General features: G+C 45.7%; 1 protein-coding gene across 1 annotated transcript in view; it reads left to right on the top strand.

Annotated features, from left to right (window-relative positions):
• Positions 1-19,849, top strand: part of AP-1-2beta (adaptor protein complex 1/2, beta subunit) — a 30,509-nt gene extending 10,660 nt beyond the window's left edge. Inside the window, exons 9-19 of the mRNA XM_050166932.3 lie at positions 50-215; positions 4,246-4,334; positions 8,116-8,218; positions 8,346-8,423; positions 8,952-9,232; positions 9,933-10,137; positions 10,588-10,731; positions 12,728-12,873; positions 13,441-13,570; positions 15,563-15,889; positions 17,477-19,849. Of these exons, the coding sequence (XP_050022889.1) occupies positions 50-215; positions 4,246-4,334; positions 8,116-8,218; positions 8,346-8,423; positions 8,952-9,232; positions 9,933-10,137; positions 10,588-10,731; positions 12,728-12,873; positions 13,441-13,570; positions 15,563-15,889; positions 17,477-17,551 (1,744 nt within the window). The 3' untranslated portion in view covers positions 17,552-19,849. The remainder of the gene's footprint in view (positions 1-49; positions 216-4,245; positions 4,335-8,115; positions 8,219-8,345; positions 8,424-8,951; positions 9,233-9,932; positions 10,138-10,587; positions 10,732-12,727; positions 12,874-13,440; positions 13,571-15,562; positions 15,890-17,476) is intronic.
• Positions 19,850-20,206: the final 357 nt, after the last annotated feature.

Raw genomic sequence — 20,206 nt, 5'->3', positions numbered from 1 at the left:
TTTACATGTTCAAGCTGAGGTTCAACCTTCCGCACCTTCTCCTGTGAAGGTACGCAACAGAAGTGGACGTGGACTTTGTGCGCAAGGCTGTGCGTGCCATTGGTCGCTGTGCCATCAAGGTGGAGCCGTCAGCCGAGCGGTGTGTCAGCACCCTGCTCGACCTCATCCAGACCAAGGTCAACTATGTTGTCCAAGAAGCTATTGTTGTCATCAAGGTGAGCTTCCCATGATGCACTTCCTATGGCTTCCACGGGACGACAGAGCATGCCGGATATACAGTGAAATCTCGTTACTACGAACGAACATTAACGAATTTCTCAAATTTACGAATATTTTAAGGATCCCTGCCATATTGCCTATATTTTCAATGTAAAAATATTTCAAAATTACGAATTTCAATATAGCACATATTTCAGAATAACGCACATCGTTTATTTTCCCCATTATAACCGAGGAACATCAGTATTACGAATTCGGCTAAAAGTAACAGCGCCGCAACTCTCGCGTGACACAAACTGCGAGTGCAGCAGCTATCATCACCAATTCACGTGCCAACTGCTTCACCAGAAACTTCAAGAACTTCACGACAAAGGTTTGGTGTTGTTCACCCGAGATTCAACGATGAATGCAGCCAGAGACTGTGCTAAGAAGTGAAAGCAGTTTTCGCTGCAGGACAAATTGGACGTATTGCAGGAAATCGACACAGGGAAAAAGCAAATCGATGTGTGCAGACAGCATGGCATTGTCCAATCGACCGTCACGACCATTTTGAAAGACCGAGATAAGATTGTCAAGCTTCACCGGGAGTCGCAACTCGCTCCTACGAGTTGCGACTGGGAAACTTTCAAAATGTGGACCAAGCTGTTCTCACGTGGTTCAAAGATGCCAGACTGCAAAACGTTCCCGTGTCTGGCCCAATGCTCCAAGAAAAAGCCAGCGAATTTGCCGGTGCACTTGAAATAACTGGGTTCGACGCCAGTGCAGTTTGGATTTTTCGTTTCTGCCAAAGGAACGGAATAACTTGGCGTAGTCTCGGGCGAGGAAAAGGCTGCTGACAGAGAAGGCGTGGATTCGTGGTGCAATGATCGTTTTCTAGAGGTGGCTAGATCATACTCTGAAGACTACATTTTCAATGCGGAGGAGACCGCATGTTTTTATCAGCTCCTGCCAAACCGGACGATGCACTTAAAAGGGCAGCAGTACAAATGAGGGAAAAAGTCACATCTTTGCATGACAGTCCGGCTCTGCTGCAATGCAACAGGCATGAAGAAAATTAAACCACTCGTCATTGGCAAGTGTGCAAAGCCTTGCTGCATGAAAAACGTCGTGTCGTTACCATACAACTACCGCGCCAACAAACGAGTCTGGATGACCAGAGAACTCTTTTCAGAGTGGCTCATCAAACTCCACGACCAATGGAGAGGGATGACTAAAGAATTATACTGGTTGTCGACAACTGCCCTGCTCACATTGTGAATGTTCGCTTGACGCACGTTTGCTTGGAGCTTCAGCTGCCAAAAAGCGTCCTTGCTGCAACCCCTAGACCAGGGCATTATAAAGAGTGTGAAAGCAGAATTTCATAAACTCCTTGTGCAGCAGTTGATTATCAACTTCCGCCTAAAGCAGCCGACTGCAATCAATATTCGTCAGGCAGCAGAAATGTTACAGGAGCTTGGTGGAACTTGAAGGCGTTCATTAGCAACTGCTGGCAAAAAACAGTGCTTATCAAAGCGCCTGTGCAGCTTGAAGACGACCTGGAGGTGACCAACAACAACCCAGGAGACCTATGGGCCGAGGTTGCGGAACTGCTGCCCTCCGTCTCTTCCTTCGACTACGTGGAGAGCGACAGCGCAGCACTAACAGCAGCGGACCTAACAACTGAAGAGATTGTTAACTGCGTTCGCGACGTCTCCAGTGACTATAACGACCCGAAGGAAGACCACTGTTGGTCGCCAAACACAGAAGATGAGATTGTGTTGAACATTGATGTTTTAGTGCACATGAACAAAGTCCGCACTTTCATCACTCGGTGCAATGACATACCGGATGAGGTATTGCCCGAAGTGGAAGATGTAGACTCATTCCTAATTGGTTGTGCATGCTGCATGCGCCAGAAGAAAATCACTGATTTCTTCAAATAAAGCAGCTTTGAAATGAGTGAAACATTTTCATTTGAGAGTATGCTTGTCTGCACATGCATGTACTGCCAAAGTACGTCATTTTCATTCCGAGGTTTGTCCACTGGCTTATAACTGCAAGTTTTTCGTTACAACGATAGTTCAAAATAACGAATGATTTTCGGCGGTCCCGCGTGATTCGTTATATCGAGATTTGACTGTAGTGGACATAAATTGAGTCGGCCAAAGGGACTTTGGTTCTAAAGACCATGTGCTAACAGCTCACAGGAGCTTTGGTGCTTGAATAAGCTACCGAAAAAGTACAGTAAACCCTCACTACAACGAAGTCGCCTTATTCGAATTATCGCTTTAACCCAAGTGTCATGCAGTCCTGACCAAAAAGATGCACGCGGAAACTGACCTCCTTTTTCTCTGCAACATAATGAGTCAAGGATGGCCATCAATGAGGTGGAATTACAGTCGCCGAGCGATTTTTCAGACCTCTTGGGGACTGAAACATAGTCAGAAAAATCTGTCCGAAAAACTTAATTGAGAAAACTACTATTTATTAAGCTTAGAGCAGCTTAAAAAAACTCTTAATAATGCCCTGCCTCATGATATGCTTGGAGGCGATCAGATTTGCTTGGATTTGCGAAAGAGTGACGTCCTCTCTGTATGTAGTCTTAAAGCGTCACTGCATTGGCTATCTCCACAGGCAGAGGTTAAAGTAATGAGCCACGTTTCTTCACACCACTTGGCTCTCACGAACGCACATGATGTGGAGCCAATCACACAAATGCAAAGCTGCGCGAACATACAGAGATGCTACAATGTCTCCGAGACACACCTGTTCTGTAGACAAACCACATGCAAAATAGCAAGCGAAACAAAGAAAAAAAAACAATGAATCCTGCATTAGGTGCTGACCGAAAACAGAAAGGAACAAGAAAGACTGCCGTCCCCTGGAGCGTTGTCAGCCAAGGAAGAGCAGCATGGCCTCAGAGACAAGATGTCGCCCGCTCTCTCAATCTTGGAGGCTTTAGAGTGGGCCACTGGAAGCCCGGCAAACAGAAATTCAGCATGCGGGCCCCCAAGATAAGGTAGCATTAGTAGCGTGGCTTGGAATGAGTGATTTAGTCTGGAAAATTGAACATTGGGTGACGAATATATTGTGAAAATGCATTAGCTCTGCATGTATTAACCCGGATGGTGCATTTATGCAGTCCGGAATATCCATCAAGTCCGAATTTTCGGAGTCCAAAAAATCCATCGGCAGCTGTACTTGGTAATTTTTTTTACATCTGCGGTGTTCCCAAACAGCTGAGATGTTATTGTCGCAGCTCTTATAGCGTGTCTGCTTTTATCGAATTACTGCTTGTGTCAAAATTTTTTGCTGTGCTGTTCACTGTATTGTAACGAGGGTTTACTGTAACATTGTTAGCACATCATGTGCACAAAATATAAGTTTTACTTGGCTGCTTTGGTCCACAAGGCTGAATGTGACAGCTTCGGGTCTATGGTATCACTTCTTAGACCCGTTAGGAACACCACAGACAAGAACATCCTTCTTACTAATTCTGCACCTAATTGGCTGTCAACATGCAGTGTGAATGCACAAACTTTAGCAAGTGGTGATGCATTAAACATGCGTTGAGAGACCAGTCAACACAACCATTTAGCTATCACACACATCATTACAGCTCTTGCCTTGCCCATAAGCCATAACCTGGGCACGGTGAAGTTATGAAGTTTCACAACACAATACCATCTCAGTCGTGGAAGTTAACTTTCACCACTTGATGGCATTGTCATGCTTATTTCTTTGGCAACTGATGTTAGTATCAGATCCATGTCCAATTTCCCATGGGTGATTGTAGTGCTGCAGTAAGGTGTTACTGTCGGTGAGTTTTGGTTCTGATATCTATGTACTTGGTACAGTTGGCTTGGTACATATATTCATCAGGCAGTGATGCTGATATGTAGGACAGCATGCAGTACATGCGAATCCACTCTGCAGTTGACACTTGGCAGTTGAGACGGCAGCCTTCAAACATTTTCATTCAGCATTCATTTTTGTTTTTCCTCGAAAAAGTTCTCACTGCTTTGTTCGTTGTGACTTTTAATGCAGGACATCTTTAGGAAGTACCCAAACAAGTACGAAAGCATTATATCCACTCTGTGTGAAAACCTGGACACGCTGGATGAACCAGAAGCAAGGCAAGTTGCGTGTCTTATTTTTAAAAGTAGAGTGACTACGTAAATGGTTAATTTTAGCTTGCACTTATTCTTAATCTACAGCTAACCATAACTGCATCATTGTTAATATGAAAGAATAGGAGGAAAAGCTTGTGAGCGCACTACACCCCAGCTGTGTTGCATGCTTGCTTCAACTTATTCTGGCTGATTCTCATCGAACCATTCATTTCATTATGCACCCGACTATCAAAATACTGATGTTTAATCTTTATTTTCTAGTCCACTGTGTTGTAGTTCGGGATTCCACAAGTAAGGGACTTGTGTTGTGTAAGAATGAACATGCTACAGTCAAACCCGGCTATATCGAACTCGCAAAAAAACTCCTATCAGTTCGATATAGAGCATAATTCGATATAAGCCTGCTAAATAATTGGATGTCATAAAAGCACATACCATTTATAAAATCACTTTATTGACGAAACTAGCTTAGTTTCGCATAAATTAGTCCTGCATTTTCTTCTGCTTGGGCAATTTCGCTGCCTGCGACGCACGCACTTCCCCACGTTGTCTAAGGAGTCCGAGCAGCTGAGGCCGCAACTTTCCGCATTCGCGCAGAAGCACCGGACTAATGCGAGTGCACCAATCATTTCGGAGGATGTGGGCGAAGGACCGTAGTTGCTTTCCTCAACGTGCCTACTTTCATTTGTGCTCGGTACGATGTCGGCGATGTAGTCTTCGTTTCGGGATCTACCGTCGTCGCGACACCATCATCTGCACTCACAAACTCGTCCACCGTTGATTCGAATGTCCCGGAAATTTTGACGGCTCGCTCCAAACTTCGGCAACACCGGCAACGGCTTCGTCGCATTCATCAGAATTTACAGTCATCACCGAGCACGCGGAAACCGGCACGTATGAAGAACGCCTCGTACCCGGCCGTGCGTACGCGTCGGGCGCCATGGGCACCGGGTTGCGAGTCTGGCCACTTTAGCCCTAATCGTGCTGAGTGTGCTCCTCGGAATCTTGCACGCTGCGGGGATATCGCGTTCGACGCGATTTATGATTTCGATCTTCACGGCGAAAGGCGAATTCTGCCGCTTCATCACAGCAACACTGCGGGAGAAGGCCCACAAGGCGCAAACACGATAAACCAGAGTAGCCGCCAGACAACTCGCACTTTCGCCATCTTGCACGAAGAGCGCACAAGAGCCTCTGATTGGCTGTCTGAGCAAGCGCTGTAGGCGGGCCAGGTTCATTTTTTGCTGGGGAGTGTCGATAGATGGTGGTCAGATTGTTCTAGAGAAACTGGCCACCCTGTATACGCAATGCCTCATAACCTCGAGCGTACCGGAATCTTGGAAGAACGCTAACATAATCCTAATCCATAAGAAAGGGGACGCCAAAGACTTGAAAAATTATAGACCGATCAGCTTACTGTCCGTTGCCTACAAAGTATTTACTAAGGTAATCGCAAATAGAATCAGGAATACCTTAGACTTCTGTCAACCAAAGGACCAGGCAGGATTCCGTAAAGGCTACTCAACAATAGACCATATTCACACTATCAGTCAAGTGATAGAGAAATGTGCAGAATATAACCAACCCTTATATATAGCTTTCATTTATTACGAGAAAGCGTTTGATTCAGTCGAAACCTCAGCAGTCATGGAGGCATTACGGAATCAGGGTGTAGATGAGCCATATGTAAAAATACTGGAAGATATCTATAGCGGCTCCACAGCCACCGTAGTCCTCCACAAAGAAAGCAACAAAATCCCTATAAAGAAAGGCGTCAGACAGGGAGATACGATATCTCCAATGCTATTCACAGCATGTTTACAGGAGGTATTCAGAGGCCTGGAGTGGGAAGAATTGGGGATAAAAGTTGATGGAGAATACCTTAGCAACTTGCGATTCGCTGATATTGCCTTGCTTAGTAACTCAGGAGACGAATTGCAATGCATGCTCACTGACCTGGAGAGGCAAAGCAGAAGGGTGGGTCTGAAAATTAATCTGCAGAAAACTAAAGTACTGTTTAACAGTCTCGGAAGAGAACAGCAGTTTACGATAGGTAGCGAAACACTGGAAGTGGTAAGGGAATATATCTACTTAGGGCAGGTAGTGACCACGGATCTGGATCATGAGACTGAAATAACCAGAAGAATAAGAATGGGTTGGGGTGCGTTTGGCAGGCATTCTCAAATCATGAACAGTAGGTTGCCACTATCCCTCAAAAGGAAAGTGTACAACAGCTGTGTGTTACCAGTACTCACATATGGGGCAGAAACCTGGAGGCTTACGAAAAGGGTTCTGCTGAAATTGAGGACGACGCAACGAGCTATGGAAAGAAGAATGATGGGTGTAAGGCTAAGGGATAAGAAAAGAGCAGATTGGGTGAGGCAACAAACGCGGGTAAACGACATCTTAGTTGAAATCAAGAAAAAGAAATGGGCATGGGCCGGACATGTAATGAGGAGGGAAGATAACCGATGGTCACTAAGAGCTACGGACTGGATTCCAAGGGAAGGGAAGCGTAGCAGGGGGTGGCAGAAAGTTAGGTGGGCAGATGACATTAAGACGTTTGCAGGGACAACATGGCCACAATTAGTACATGACCGGGGTAGTTGGAGAAGTATGGGAGAGGCCTTTGCCCTGCAGTGGGCGTAACTAGGCTGATGATGATGATGATGATGATGTGTCGATAGATAGTGATCTAAAGAAAGGAAGGACGCTTGATTCTGCAACCCGTGAGGGAGAACGGCGAAGCGTCGTCAGGGGGGAGGGAGTGGGAAGTGAAAGATGATAGAGAAAGAGGGAGGATAATAGACTTCACTATGCGCGACATAGGGAGTGGCGACGGCTCGCCCGAACAGCCCGAGGCAGCGCGGTCACGGTAGGGAGAGCGGTTGGATGGAGCCGTGCCGCCGGGTTTCCCCGCTACCGCGAGGGAAAGCCAACTTCTGGGGTCACTTTTCCGCCGCTTGACGTTCGATATATCGGGAGTCACTGCAATATTTGTTCGATGTAAGCGTAATTTTTGCTATATATACTCATTGTAACTATACCGTGACCAGAAATTGTTCGATATATAGAATAATTCGATGTTAACGGGTTCGATATAGTCGGGTTCGACTGTATCATTCTCTGATCTTGCACACTAAAGGGGAATTAACTTTAACTGCAGAGAGATGCTTAAATTTCTAGCAGTCACACACAACACAAAACTTTGCAGGTCCATGTATGCAGCCCACATAGTTGGTATGTTGTCCGTGACTTCTAAGGCTGCAACTGCACGCTGCATATTTCACAAGGAAAAATGCCTCATGAAATATGCGATTTAGTGGCATACGCCCGTGCTGCTGCAGACGTAAGGAAGTGGCACGGTATGTCCGCGCCATGGCAATAAAACATGTTTGTGGTGTCCACAAGACTACAGATGCCATCGCTGGGTTCCAGCATTCATGGTGGGCTAACATCTGGTGGTTTGTAAAGGAACTGTGCTTTGCATCACATGATTGAGCTTTCCACCATAATTGGTGGAAACGCACATGGCGGTGCAACATGAGGCATATTTTTTTTTCTGCTTAGACTGAAAGTGGTGGCGGTGCAATTTCTGCAGATTTGGGTATGAAAAATGATGACGGTGCCCCATCGCCGTGCATTTATCAAGCGAAAAGTCACTCCTTGTTGTTGCAGCTTGTGTTCTCTCGTTTTCTTTTATGGTCAAAGCTCCCAGTGCTTTGACCATAATAGTCCTTTGGCAGTGCCTGTACAGTATTGTTTTACGTTTTGCCTTCCTTAGAGCCTCAATGATCTGGATCATTGGAGAGTACGCAGAACGCATTGACAATGCGGATGAGCTGCTGGAAAGCTTTCTGGAAGGATTTCATGATGAGAATACTCAGGTGAGCCTATGTTCCTGTCATATTTTGACATGATACACGTAATGTGCAATGGCAGCATTGATGTGCCAGCCTGTTCCAACAGTATCGCAAGTTTGAAACCTTTACCTTTTCCTTCTTTCTCTGACAGGTTCAACTTCAATTGCTTACAGCCATAGTCAAGTTGTTTTTGAAACGACCCACAGAGACACAAGAGCTTGTACAGCAGGTAATAATTGAAACTTATTTTGACACGAATTGCGTTTTTCTTGCTTCTTTAGACATGGGACATTTTGATTTCGTCCAGTTTCCTGTTGCGCCATGCTTCGACATTCGATGTGCCAACTCTTTAAACTCAATTATTGTAGTTCCTTCTACAGTGGCAAGCCTGTCATTGTCAGATCGCCCACAATGCATGCCACATTCTCAGGTTCTTGCAGTGACTGCCACCTGATCTAAAATGTGCAATGATGGCCTTAGTTTATTGCTTAGCTGCATCGCTTGACTAATGTCCAAGTTCTTTTTTTGGTCTGTATCACCATTGCCATCATTTCTGAGTTGCAAACCCCAGTTTAATACCTACATGCTTGCTCAATTAAACTGTCTCATTTTACAGCAGCAGTTGTTACCAGCCATTTCCTGTTTTGAAAGGACATGTGGGGTCATGAACTTGGCTGATGTCAGTGGCAGGCTGATATCCACTGTGGCCTTTGGTTAATGACTGTGCCTTACAGCTTGTGCGACCTTTACCTTGCAGGTTTTGAGTTTGGCCACCCAAGATAGCGACAATCCCGACCTCAGGGACCGGGGTTTCATCTACTGGCGGCTGCTCTCGACGGATCCTGCGGCTGCCAAGGAGGTGGTGCTGGCCGAGAAGCCACTCATATCCGAAGAGACAGACCTGCTTGAGCCCAGCCTACTCGATGAGCTCATTTGCCACATTGGCAGCCTTGCGTCTGTCTACCACAAGCCACCGTCAGCCTTCGTTGAGGGATCGCGCGTTGGTCTCCGCCGTGCCCTACCCCTCAGGCACAACTCGTAAGCACCCTGCCTTGTTTTCCCACATGTGTGCATTATGCAGGCTGCCTTCAAGTGGGGATGGTGTAGATAGATTACTGGTTGTTGTACTCTCCCACTTTCTGTATGAGACGGCTCATCAGCTGCAACCAATTTGCTTACACTGCCCCCTTGTATTTTTACCTTTTTTTTTAAGTTGTTGGAGTGATAGTGTTTCGTTCAGGGCACAATTCTCGCATAACATTTTTAATCGTGTTTCTTGTTTTCGGTAAATGGTAGAGAATGTTGAAGGGTAATTGTGCGTGGTTGCCTAGACTATTTTAAATATGTCGGACCTCCCTTGACAACTAGTGAAAGTGGCAGGTGAAAGGGAAGAGAAAAGTGCACATTGCATCATTTCTGCACAAATTATTTGCACAAGTCTGGGAAACAGAATTGCGAAGTGTGTGTGTGCATCTGGGTCATCCACAACTTTTGCCTGTTAGTGACGCTTCACTGCAATGTAATGCGTGGTTGTGAAGCATTCTTCTGTGATTCAGCTTTTTGCAATACCAACTGTGTTGCCACGAAGTTGCACCATACTTTACTGGGGCACTGCATTAGAAAGGTTTTCTTTTTTCTTTTTTTTTCTTTTCTTTTCTTTTCTTTCTTTTTTTTTTTTTTTTGTGGCCGCTGGTCCAAGATGCTCTGTATAGCTGGCATTTTTCTGTTCTTTTGATAGCGTGGGCTCAGCAGACGAAGCTGGAGCAGCGGGAGCTGGAGACCAATCGACGGTCATCCCGAGTGCTGACACGCTGATTGGAGACCTTCTGAGCATGGACATTGGAGCCCCGCCCCCTGTGCCTCCCGCGGCGGCCGTGCCGGTGCCACCGGCTGCCCCTCCATCGGCAGCCATGGACATCTTTGGTGGCGGTCTGGACAGCTTGGTAAGGTGCACTGCTCTGGCTGCAAAATTGCAAGTGTTTAGTGCATAATGGTGCCTGTGTAAGGGAGCCAGGTGTAAAGGGCTCTTGTGACTGAGCCACTAGCTTGTCGACACTGATTTCACATCTGTTGGTCTTTAATGCCCAGTACACAAACACATACACAGCTTAATGCCTTCTCCGTAGTCACTTGGTTAAGTTCTTCGCAGATGTATGCCAATCTAACCAACTGATACATCAAAGAGAGTGAAGCTGTATGTGCGAGTTTGCACACCCTTCGTTGAAAGCACTAGAGGTTCGTTTGCTGGCAATTCTTAGTGATTCATTACTGTTGCCCTTGTTATATGGCCGTGTCCAGGCTCTCACTCATGCCGCATGCTACAAAGTGCTATCGGGCAGCTGACTTGCAAATTATAAGGACTTGCACATTTATGAATAAACTGCTTCCTGCAGTTGGGTGACACCCTTGGTGGCGCTGGAGCTGCTCCTATCCCAGCAGCGGCACCGGCGCCATTGGGATCCACTAACACGACAGGCCTGCTGGGTGACATATTCGGCCTGGGCTCCACCAGCACCTTCTACACGCCACCAAAGCAGGCAAGTGAATTTGACTCACCATACGGGAGAGGGCAGGCAAAGATAGCTTGCCTCTTCATCCCATTTCCTCGCGACATCTTATTTGCTTCTATCTAAGCTATTACTAAACCGTTCGTGAAGTTTTTGCACCAGAATGCTTCCTGGATGGGGCTTCATAACTTCCACCATATAGCTGCAATTTGTGATAAGCCCTAGGGAGGTACCAGAACACAGTTTGATCAAAGTATGAAGACTCCAATACTGGGTCTTTCATAGTATGTTGCTTTGGAATCTCAAACTCAATCAGTCAATTGAATAAAGATTATTGTATTTGCTGTTATCTGTCCGTGCTTTTCGTTCTATGTGAATGATATGGCAATGTGACATACCAGTGGGGGTGAAATGGATGCTGAAATGACTGCTTATCTAGACTGTTCGCATGCTAGAAGACCTCTGGTGGCTAGAATGATTCCAGAGCTGCCTCACGTCCCATCCTCATCTAGGAATTTTGAGGCGTAGGTGTAACATTCAGACATAAAATTTGGCAAACTAGTAGTACAGTCGGCGTCGTTAATTTGACCCTACGGGACTGACGAAACTGATGGAACTATCCAGCGAGTCGAATTAACAAGACAGAAATAATGCCGAAACTTGCTGTCAATTGACTTGGCAGTATTTGCCTTTAAATTTAGTTTCAGCGTAATCCATCCGAATTATGCAGTGAAGTATACCACGGGGGGGGGGGGGGGGAGATGCCACTGTTGGGAGGCATAACATGTGTTCCTTAATTAACACACCCACATGCGCCATCTCCAGTCATAGTACGAGCACTGAGACACCTAAGAAGTTTACTGGCAGGCCTTCAGAGTTTTAAATAGACCCCCGCTCTTATGTTGGCAACAAATGTCCCCTCGACCTTTGGAGTTCTTTAATCTTATGGCTTCCTTTGTTGCTAGCTTTCCGGGACTCGAACCCGGGACCACCGCGAAGTCCCAGACCAGGACGAGTTTTTCTTCAACTGCGAAGCTTTTCTTTTGAGGAACCCGTATGAGTTTCCTTTGTAGCACTTAGCTACGTTTGGGTGGATGTTTCATTTTCCCTTTATTAATTGTTTCTCTCCACCTTGCAGGTTTCCGCAGAACTATTACGTCAAGCTTGCGATAAACTTTACTATCGGCGGGCCACGAGTGGATTCTGCATACAGTAGCAAAGCGTTATAGTTGGCTGGAAGTGGAAACTATTGTGACATGCCAGCATTTTGCTAAGGTCCTGCCCTTACGAATGCATCATTAGCCACATGTGCGCTGAGAGCCGTAAGGTTACTTTCTCTGCCACTTTGGCCGAAAAAGTACTAAGTTCGAAAGGTTAGATTCCATCGCGAGCCATTAACAGCAACAATGTCAACAGAATGTCGACGAACCATAATCTCAAGGTAATGGCATAGTAAATGCCGACTCTTTGTAACTTTGCATGAGAGTGGCACGTTGTGCCGCATTTTCGCAGCACAGCGCTACTGTCACGCACGTCAGTGCTATCTCAGAAGTCATAGCCACTGTACTGCCTCGCCCTGAAGCATGCTGGAGACATGCTTTGGAAGCATTGGATGCCCTAGCATGGTTGAAAGCGAGTGACTTTCCTCGTGGCTTCTGAAATCCGTGTGCGGTGCTTGTTCATCACAGCAGTTGTATCTTAACCGGGCTTAAACTGTAGTGGGAGCCGCGCTGTTCTGCAGCCAGTTCAATCGCACTTCCATGCTTCGTAGCATCGCGTGTTTGAAGTGTTCGTTGTAACAGTACGGCTCTTCTTAAATTTTCATTATTTGCAGATGCAGTTTCAGTAGGCAGCGTCGGAAGATCGTAAATGGAGGGAAGTGTGGTCGTCATAACCAATAAATCGTTATATCTGGGATCGTTATAAGTGGGGTCAACTGTACTGAAAGCACTGGGCAGCCTCCTGCATGGACATTCATAAATGTCTTCAGAGTCCCACAACTCAACTGGTTAAATCCATCTTGCAGATCTGGCTGCCTGCAGCACGAGGAAAAGGTTTGGAGATTGCAGGCTCCTTCACACGAAGAAATGGCCAAATCTTCATGGACATGACCTTCAGCAATAAAGCAATGCAGGCTATGACTGCCTTTGCTATCCAGTTCAACAAAAACAGGTGAGTGAACGCCAGTTGCTGCTTCTCACATTATTGTGAGAAGTCCTGACATTCTTGCTTGCAGTCAGCAATATTGCAGTCGCTGCTTTGCAGCTACAGTGGCCATTCGTCACAAGGGCTGGGTGCAAAATGAGAGATCATGGCTCTGTGCTAGATTGACCTTAGAATGGGAATGGGAGGGGAGGCGCACGCATTTCGGCACCTCTTACAACCACTTAAACGGGCAATTTTCATGGTGGTGGTATAGGCCTGTATACTTGGTGCTCCTCCGTCTGTGGAATGTGTGCATGCTGCTAGAAGCAATCAAGTGGGTTTTTTGAAGCGAAAGGAAGGATAACTTTGCTATTTGGTGCAACTTGCATCATGACGAAAGTAGCGCAAAAGAGATGAAACGAAAAAAAATGGAGAACGGCAATAGGTCATGTGCTGACCGGCGCCTGTTCTGTATGTTGTTCTCCACCTTGCGTTTTCATCTTTCATGCTGCTTTCTTCACAATGTTTTCTCTTATTTTTTTTTTTTCAATCTTTGCGCGGTGCTGAGACAGAATGTGCCCCTTGTCTGTGCAGCTTCGGGCTGGCCCCTGCGCAGCCGCTGCAGGTGCAGGCTCCCTTGCAGCCAAACTTCCCAGCAGACGCAAGCCTACCACTTTCCACTACTGGCCCTGTCCAGAAGATGGACCCCCTCACGAACTTGCAGGTTAGGTACCACTGTCCAATAAGAGAAGGCATAATTGCCACCGGCCTTACGTGGGAGATGTGCAATCGACTGTCTAATGCATACCGTATTTTTCTGCGTATAATCTGCCACCACATATAACATGCACCCCCAAATACAACAGCCCAGAAAGAAAAAAAAAAAAAAAGAAAAAAAATATCCGGTTGTGTCATCCACGTAAATAACTTCATACAACGCTCGTATATTTGTAAAAGACAGTCTCCATTCCCGGATGCACGACTCGTTCACGCCGCATCTTCAGCCAGTTCCCCCATCCTATGGCAATGCTGACAAAGCTGGATTCACACGCCGGACGTTATCGTGGACAAATCGGTCGCAAATCGGGAGCAGTTCTTGCATGGGCACCGGTGATGGAGCAAACGTGACCAAGCTGAAAATGCCAATACTAGTGAATTAGCTCACCGCCGTACCACAAAGTGCTTCACGTGGACTGAGGGAGCTTCCGTGGGAATGGGTGACTTACGAGTTTTCCAGCACTGCGTGCACTCGTAGAATAAAGGTTGACTAACTAATGAATGCAAAATGGCAACCTGCAAAGAGGGCTAGAATGAGTGACTATGAAAGAGGCAAGAAGAGCTTCAGCGCACAGGGGTGGGGAGAGGGTGAGGTACCCTAGGAGGTAACGAAACTGAATGGTGGAGAACCTTGCCTTGAGTTCTGGCTTCATGGCAGCATGCTGCTGCCGTGAAGGACAGCAGCATGCTGCTGCTGTCCATTTTTGTTTATGACTTCTGGTTCTAATATTATGCGAGCTTCCTTTAAATAATCTTGTGCAAAGATTTGAAAAATCTCAGTACTTGAAATTTCGCTAAACAGGGTACAAATGACTTCAGTATGATTCAAGGAACGCAATAAGACCAACCTTATTGCTCTTGCCTTACCTAGAACAAGAGTTGCGAGATTTCATATTTAGTCACCTGAAAAAGCTTTTTCAAGTTTAAAATTCAGTATCTCGCAACTCGTACTTTAGGTAAGGCAGAGCAATAAGGTTGGTCTTATTGCATTCCTTGAATTATATAGAAGCCATTGACACCCTATTTAGTGAAATCTAATGAACAGATATATTGCAGATCCTTCCGGAAGATAATTAAAGAAAGCTTGCATAAAGTTTGAACCAAAGGAGATAAACGAAAATGGGCCTTATATTCGAAATAAGCACATAACATTACATCTATGTACAAGCTTTCAGCGCTATACCTTGAAGAATAGATTTTTGAAATTTTTCGTCTAGGACCCACATGCTCCCCCCTCCCTAAAAGGCAAAATGTGCATATAACACACACCCCGTCTTTACTGTTCAATTGTTCTTTTGAATTTTTTGTGCAGGTTATATGCGCAAAAATATTGTAGCTGTGCTGGTATGCTTGAGGCCTCGCACACCTTGCTGTTTTGGTAAAGTGTACTCTAGCCTTTACACTGATGTGCAGCTTTGTGTATATCCTTGTTTCGCATACTTCCTTGAAGACATGTGCTGCTATGTGCGCATGTATCTGCACCCTCCCCTAAACTGGGGGACCCAGCGTGTGGCCCACAGAGCATTCTTTTGTGGCTTTCCGAGTGTTCACCTTCCAGCTCACTCGCTCGCTTGCATCTCGGGTTATTCACTTGCTCTCCACTGAGCATGTCCCAGAGCACCCATGTGCCGCCTTCGCTGTCACTTCGGCCGACGAAGTACTAAGTTAAAAAGTAAAATGCCTTCGTATATGCCCTAATGCCCAGTGAAAGTTTAGAGACCAATGCCCTGTGACATCGAGAAGCTGGCTTTCGTGCACAGCACAAGTGTGTGGTCGTTGACCCCATTGAATATTTTAGGGTAAAAGGACGCAGCAGTACATCTGTGCGCCAACACTGTAATCTGGAAGCCTGCGACGTCACCTCGTGTGGTCGAGGCACTGCTTCAAAGAACAAAATTCCAGTGTGTCAGATTGTGTCTGGCTTGCGCTGTCGTTGCAGGTGGCCGTCAAGAACAACGTGGACGTCTTCTATTTCAGTTGTGTGGTTCCATTGCACGTGTTGTTTGTGGAAGACGGACTGATGGACAAACGCGTGTTCCTAGCCACCTGGAAGGATATTCCAGCCCAGAACGAGCTTCAGTTCTCGCTGGATGCGGGGTCCCTGTCCGCTGACCAACTGGCCCAGCGGCTGCAGCAGAACAATATCTTCACCATCGCCAAGCGCAACGTCGACGGCCAGGACATGCTGTACCAGTCGCTGAAACTCACCAACGGCATCTGGGTGCTGGCCGAGCTGAAGGTTCAACCGGGGAACCCCAGGATCACTGTGAGTGGCATTTATTTTTGTTCAATGGAACAAGTGCAGTGGAGCTATTTCAAAACTAGTTCACTATGCCATCCCTATACAAGGCGCATCTTCTATGACAGAGATTGCGGCGCCATTGCCTGCTTGTCTTTGGCAAGCAGAAAATGCAGCTGAAAGAGAGGGCCAGTTTGTATTGTCAACACAAGATCGCCAGTATGCTGGCTGTGTGAGGGTCGAGTGTGCCTGCTTACGTTGAGACGGCTCCTGCTAGTTGCATTGTGTGGTTCTCTTCCTTAAACCGTTCTGGACAATCAATGACTGTGCTGCCCGTTGATTCACTGGCATTCCTCAGCGATTCTCGAGATAGTTTTGTAATTAGGTGGATTTACATTTACCTTATTTACTTGCATAATGATCGCGCTCACATAATGATCCCGCCCCTGAATTTTGTCGTCCAAATTCGATTTTTCTTTTCCGCGTAATGATAGCACTCCGGACTTGCCGCAGTGATATGTCCTGTGCCAAGTCTAGCTAATGATCGCGCTTGCCATCTGTCCAATGCTACGCGAACGACTCAAGACATACCAAGCGGTCTGCATGTACCAAACAGATTCTTAAGCAGATGGCCCATTTCATTCCTTTCATCACTTTCCGCACTTCTATGAAACAAAAGCTACAACCAAACTTGCCTTAGCTTTATTATTTGTAGGCTTTATAATGGTTGTGGTCAACAACAACAAAAAAGGCACCTTTCAGTTCCTCTCGTTTGCACTCGTGGGCACGCAATAAATCGCGAGCGGCTACAATAGTAGCCACGTTTACAATGAAACGTTAGAAGTGTACCCTATTCATATGCCGACGCTAGTAACACAGCTAAGATATTCGCCCACCCTTAGCAGAAACGTGCCGTATTAGGATAGTAGTGAAGACAAATGCCGCAGTTATCGCAGCATGCCCACCATGTGTTTCTACGCCACTGGCAGTTAAGCGGCCCCGTCTCTGTTTCTGTCCCCTCAAAGTGGACATGGCTACGTCATTGCCGCAAACTTGCCAATGTTAACGGTATTATTCGTTACTGATACGGAACAAACTGTTTCAATGCTCGTAATGTACTCACTAGAAGAAGAAAAAATCGCGTTGGGCTTGCTTCGCCGGCTGCCATTTTTGTTTTCATGTCCCGCACTGTTACAGCGGCAGTGTTGTCATCCTGATGTCATCCCGCAGCAAACGTGAAATGAAAAAAAAATTTGTTTGTTCTTTTCGTGGAAAATTGAACCCGCGTACTGATCGCACCTCTGAATTTGCGTTCAATTTTTTGACAAAAAAAAGAAAAAATTCGATCATTATTCGAGCAAATATGGTATTGTCTTAATAGTAAAGCTGTTAAAATGCAGAAATGTTTCTTCGGCAACTACTCTTTGCACAGATAGTAGACATTAATTACTGAAATATGTCTGCTTCATTTGAGGGCAACCACTGCACCCCGTTTTGTTGGAGTTGGGGAGGAGCATCAAGCTAAGGCAGTACCGTGAATATGGCCATTAGTTTTGATTTTTGCCATTGGGAACTGCTGTTGAGTTTCACATTGCGGGTTTTTCTTCATTGCAGTTGTCCTTGAAGACGAGAGCGCTGGAAGTGGCACAAGGGGTGCATCAGATATATGAAATTATCCTACACAGCTGAGAAGACTGAACGGGAATGTTTCTCAATGCCCCCCCCCCCCTTTTTTTTTCTTTGATGCAGTTGTCTCTGACCTGCATTTTTTTTTTATTTTTGTGGCATGTATGCAAAGCATAAGTGCAACATTCCTAAGTTATGTCACTGCGTCTGTGTGAAAGGACTGCAGACTTAGCGTGCTTGGTTGGCATCTGATTCGCGTGTAGAGCTGTCAAAATTTTTTTGTAAGTTTGTCTCTTCATTTCGTGTACTGGACATTCCCGACCCAACCGTCACTTTGGATCATAGTGTATAGTTGAAACTTAAAGGCCCTTCTTTACTCAGTGGCTGCTGAATTGCTCTTTATATTTTATTTCTTCCACTATTAAAAAAAGGTCTTAGGCTTTTCTTCAGCTCATCTTCGATTGGATGTGTGTGAATATGAATGTTTTGTGTTGGAAGAGCAAGCGAAGCATCAGAGCCCTATGTGTTTATTAGCTAGTGGGAGGCGTGCATCACGAGCTCTGTAGTCAGACATTTTTGTTTGCCAAGTCTTTCGTCGCATTTTGCCCATCTGTCGAGGAGCCGCGCACCATGCTTTGAGGCCGAAGGCATAGCCACTTAAAAATCACTTGGCATGGGTGCAATCTCCACTAAGAGCAAAAAAAGAAAGAAAAAAAACGTAACGCCGCTTTGCGAAATCCTGGCACAGAGGAAGAAAAGAATGGTTGTTTCTCATACTAGCGATAACACAGAAATTAGTTTTTTGTGCCATTTCTTTTGTTAACACGATACAACACATTTCTAAAGCTGCCGCTCGAATTTAGCAGGTTCATGGTGGTTCAGAGGTGAAACTGTGGTGTTAACCACGCTAATGGAGCTTTGACCCCCACATTCTTAAATGTTCCTCGACTCAATGCGGCCTTGGCTACGGAAAGCGAACAATGGCGCCGACCTCAACTTAAATGGTCGCCACACCTTCAGTAACTCTCCTCTGCGATTCCCAAGCTAAAATTTTGTAACCAGGCACCTGATGTAGCTTTAGAAACACTAGTGGAAGTGCGTTTTTTCTCTGAAAGCCCTCGCTGCAGAAATCACTGAGGAACTGTTGGATCAGTCGAGTTTATTTGATGGACAATGCCATCCTACAAAGACAAGTCTAGGAAAGTGCATTGAGTCAAAGCCCGTTTGTGAATAAGGGGGCCAATCTACATTTTATGTGACAACAATGCAAGCATAGTTGGCATGATGCTAGTAGGTGTGTAGATGAGTTTGCCGTCTAAGCTGTCAGAGACGGGGAGAGGTTTGCGGGACTTGGGTCTTTCCTAGACTTTTTTGACATAGTGCTTTTCATTGCGAATGAAACTCTTGTTAAGCCTCTTCAAGTGTTGTCAACTGGGGGATGTCTCTTTGCCGAGCAAAGGCTATTGAAATGAGAATGTCTGGAAACGAGGATGAGTCATTGAAGCAGGCCGCTTTCTACGACCGCCAACGAGTACTTGACTGTACCGACAGCTAAACCAACGAGCTACACCTGCCAAAATGCTCGGACTTACCATGTTGCACTTTGGTGTCTTAGTTATCGGCATGTGAAAACATTCAGCTGTCAGCTGTTTCAAGCATTGTCATTCATATATATTTTTTTTTACTTGGCACCATACCGTTAAGGATGTTGTGACTGCCCCGATTTCACCATGCCAGATACACCTGCAGCATGCAGCAAAATTTACGATTGCGTAGTTTATTTTGTACAAAGTGTGTCACGGTGAAAATGCTGTTTGAAGTAGTGAGTTTACTTTGTCGGGTCTTACGATGACACCAACAGTGAAACGAAAGAAAAAAAGCTAATCCTATTCCCATTTCCTCAAAACTGTATAAACTGTAAGCAAGTTTTTGTTTCTACTGCTGTAACAGTGGTTGTACTTTTATGCTAAGCTTTTACTTCGAGGAAAAAAAAGGAAATATATATATATATGTGCATGAACATGTCGCAATGCTGTCGTGAAGCACAGAATGCATTGGCATGTGCGTGCACGTGTAGTTTAGTCTGTGGAACACCCTTGTGAATAATTTTTTCATTTTGTGGCGATACGTTTGTGTGATTACTGTGTAAGAGAACGAAGCCGGATGTTACTCATGTTCAGAAAACTAAGAAGAGCCCGGTTGACGTTGGTTCATTTTTCATGTTTCTAACCGCGTCGTGACAGTTATGCAGCACATTCAGTTGTTGGCCTTTGCCAGGTGTTATGAAAAGACGAACGAAAGTGTGGAAGTTGACTGTAAAAAAAGTAATAAAACACATTGAAGTATTGGTGGCTAACATTAGCCGGCTGTTTTGACTTCTTGCAACTTTGAGACTGATTACACTGTTGCAGCACGCGCAGGTCAAAGAATGGGACAATTACGGTGAATTAACCGATATTCAAGCTAGTTGCTATGGATTAATTGCGGTGCCTTAGGTGCCAAGTGGAACACGCCTAGAATGGGGCAAAAGTGCTGTTACGAATGTACAAAGCTGGGCTGGTTGGCTACTGGCATTTCTAAACATGGTTACTGTGCCAGGTAAAATGGCATGAACATTGGCCTGTGCTGTGCAGCTTGCTTTTGTCTTATCTTCTCTACTGCTGCAAATTTCACAATAAGTGGAGGGCATTCACTTATTGTGTTCCCCTTGGCGCCTAC

Source organism: Dermacentor andersoni, chromosome 3, assembly GCF_023375885.2.
Source record: "Dermacentor andersoni chromosome 3, qqDerAnde1_hic_scaffold, whole genome shotgun sequence".
Taxonomy (NCBI): domain Eukaryota; kingdom Metazoa; phylum Arthropoda; class Arachnida; order Ixodida; family Ixodidae; genus Dermacentor; species Dermacentor andersoni.
This window is presented reverse-complemented; position numbering and strand designations above follow the sequence as displayed.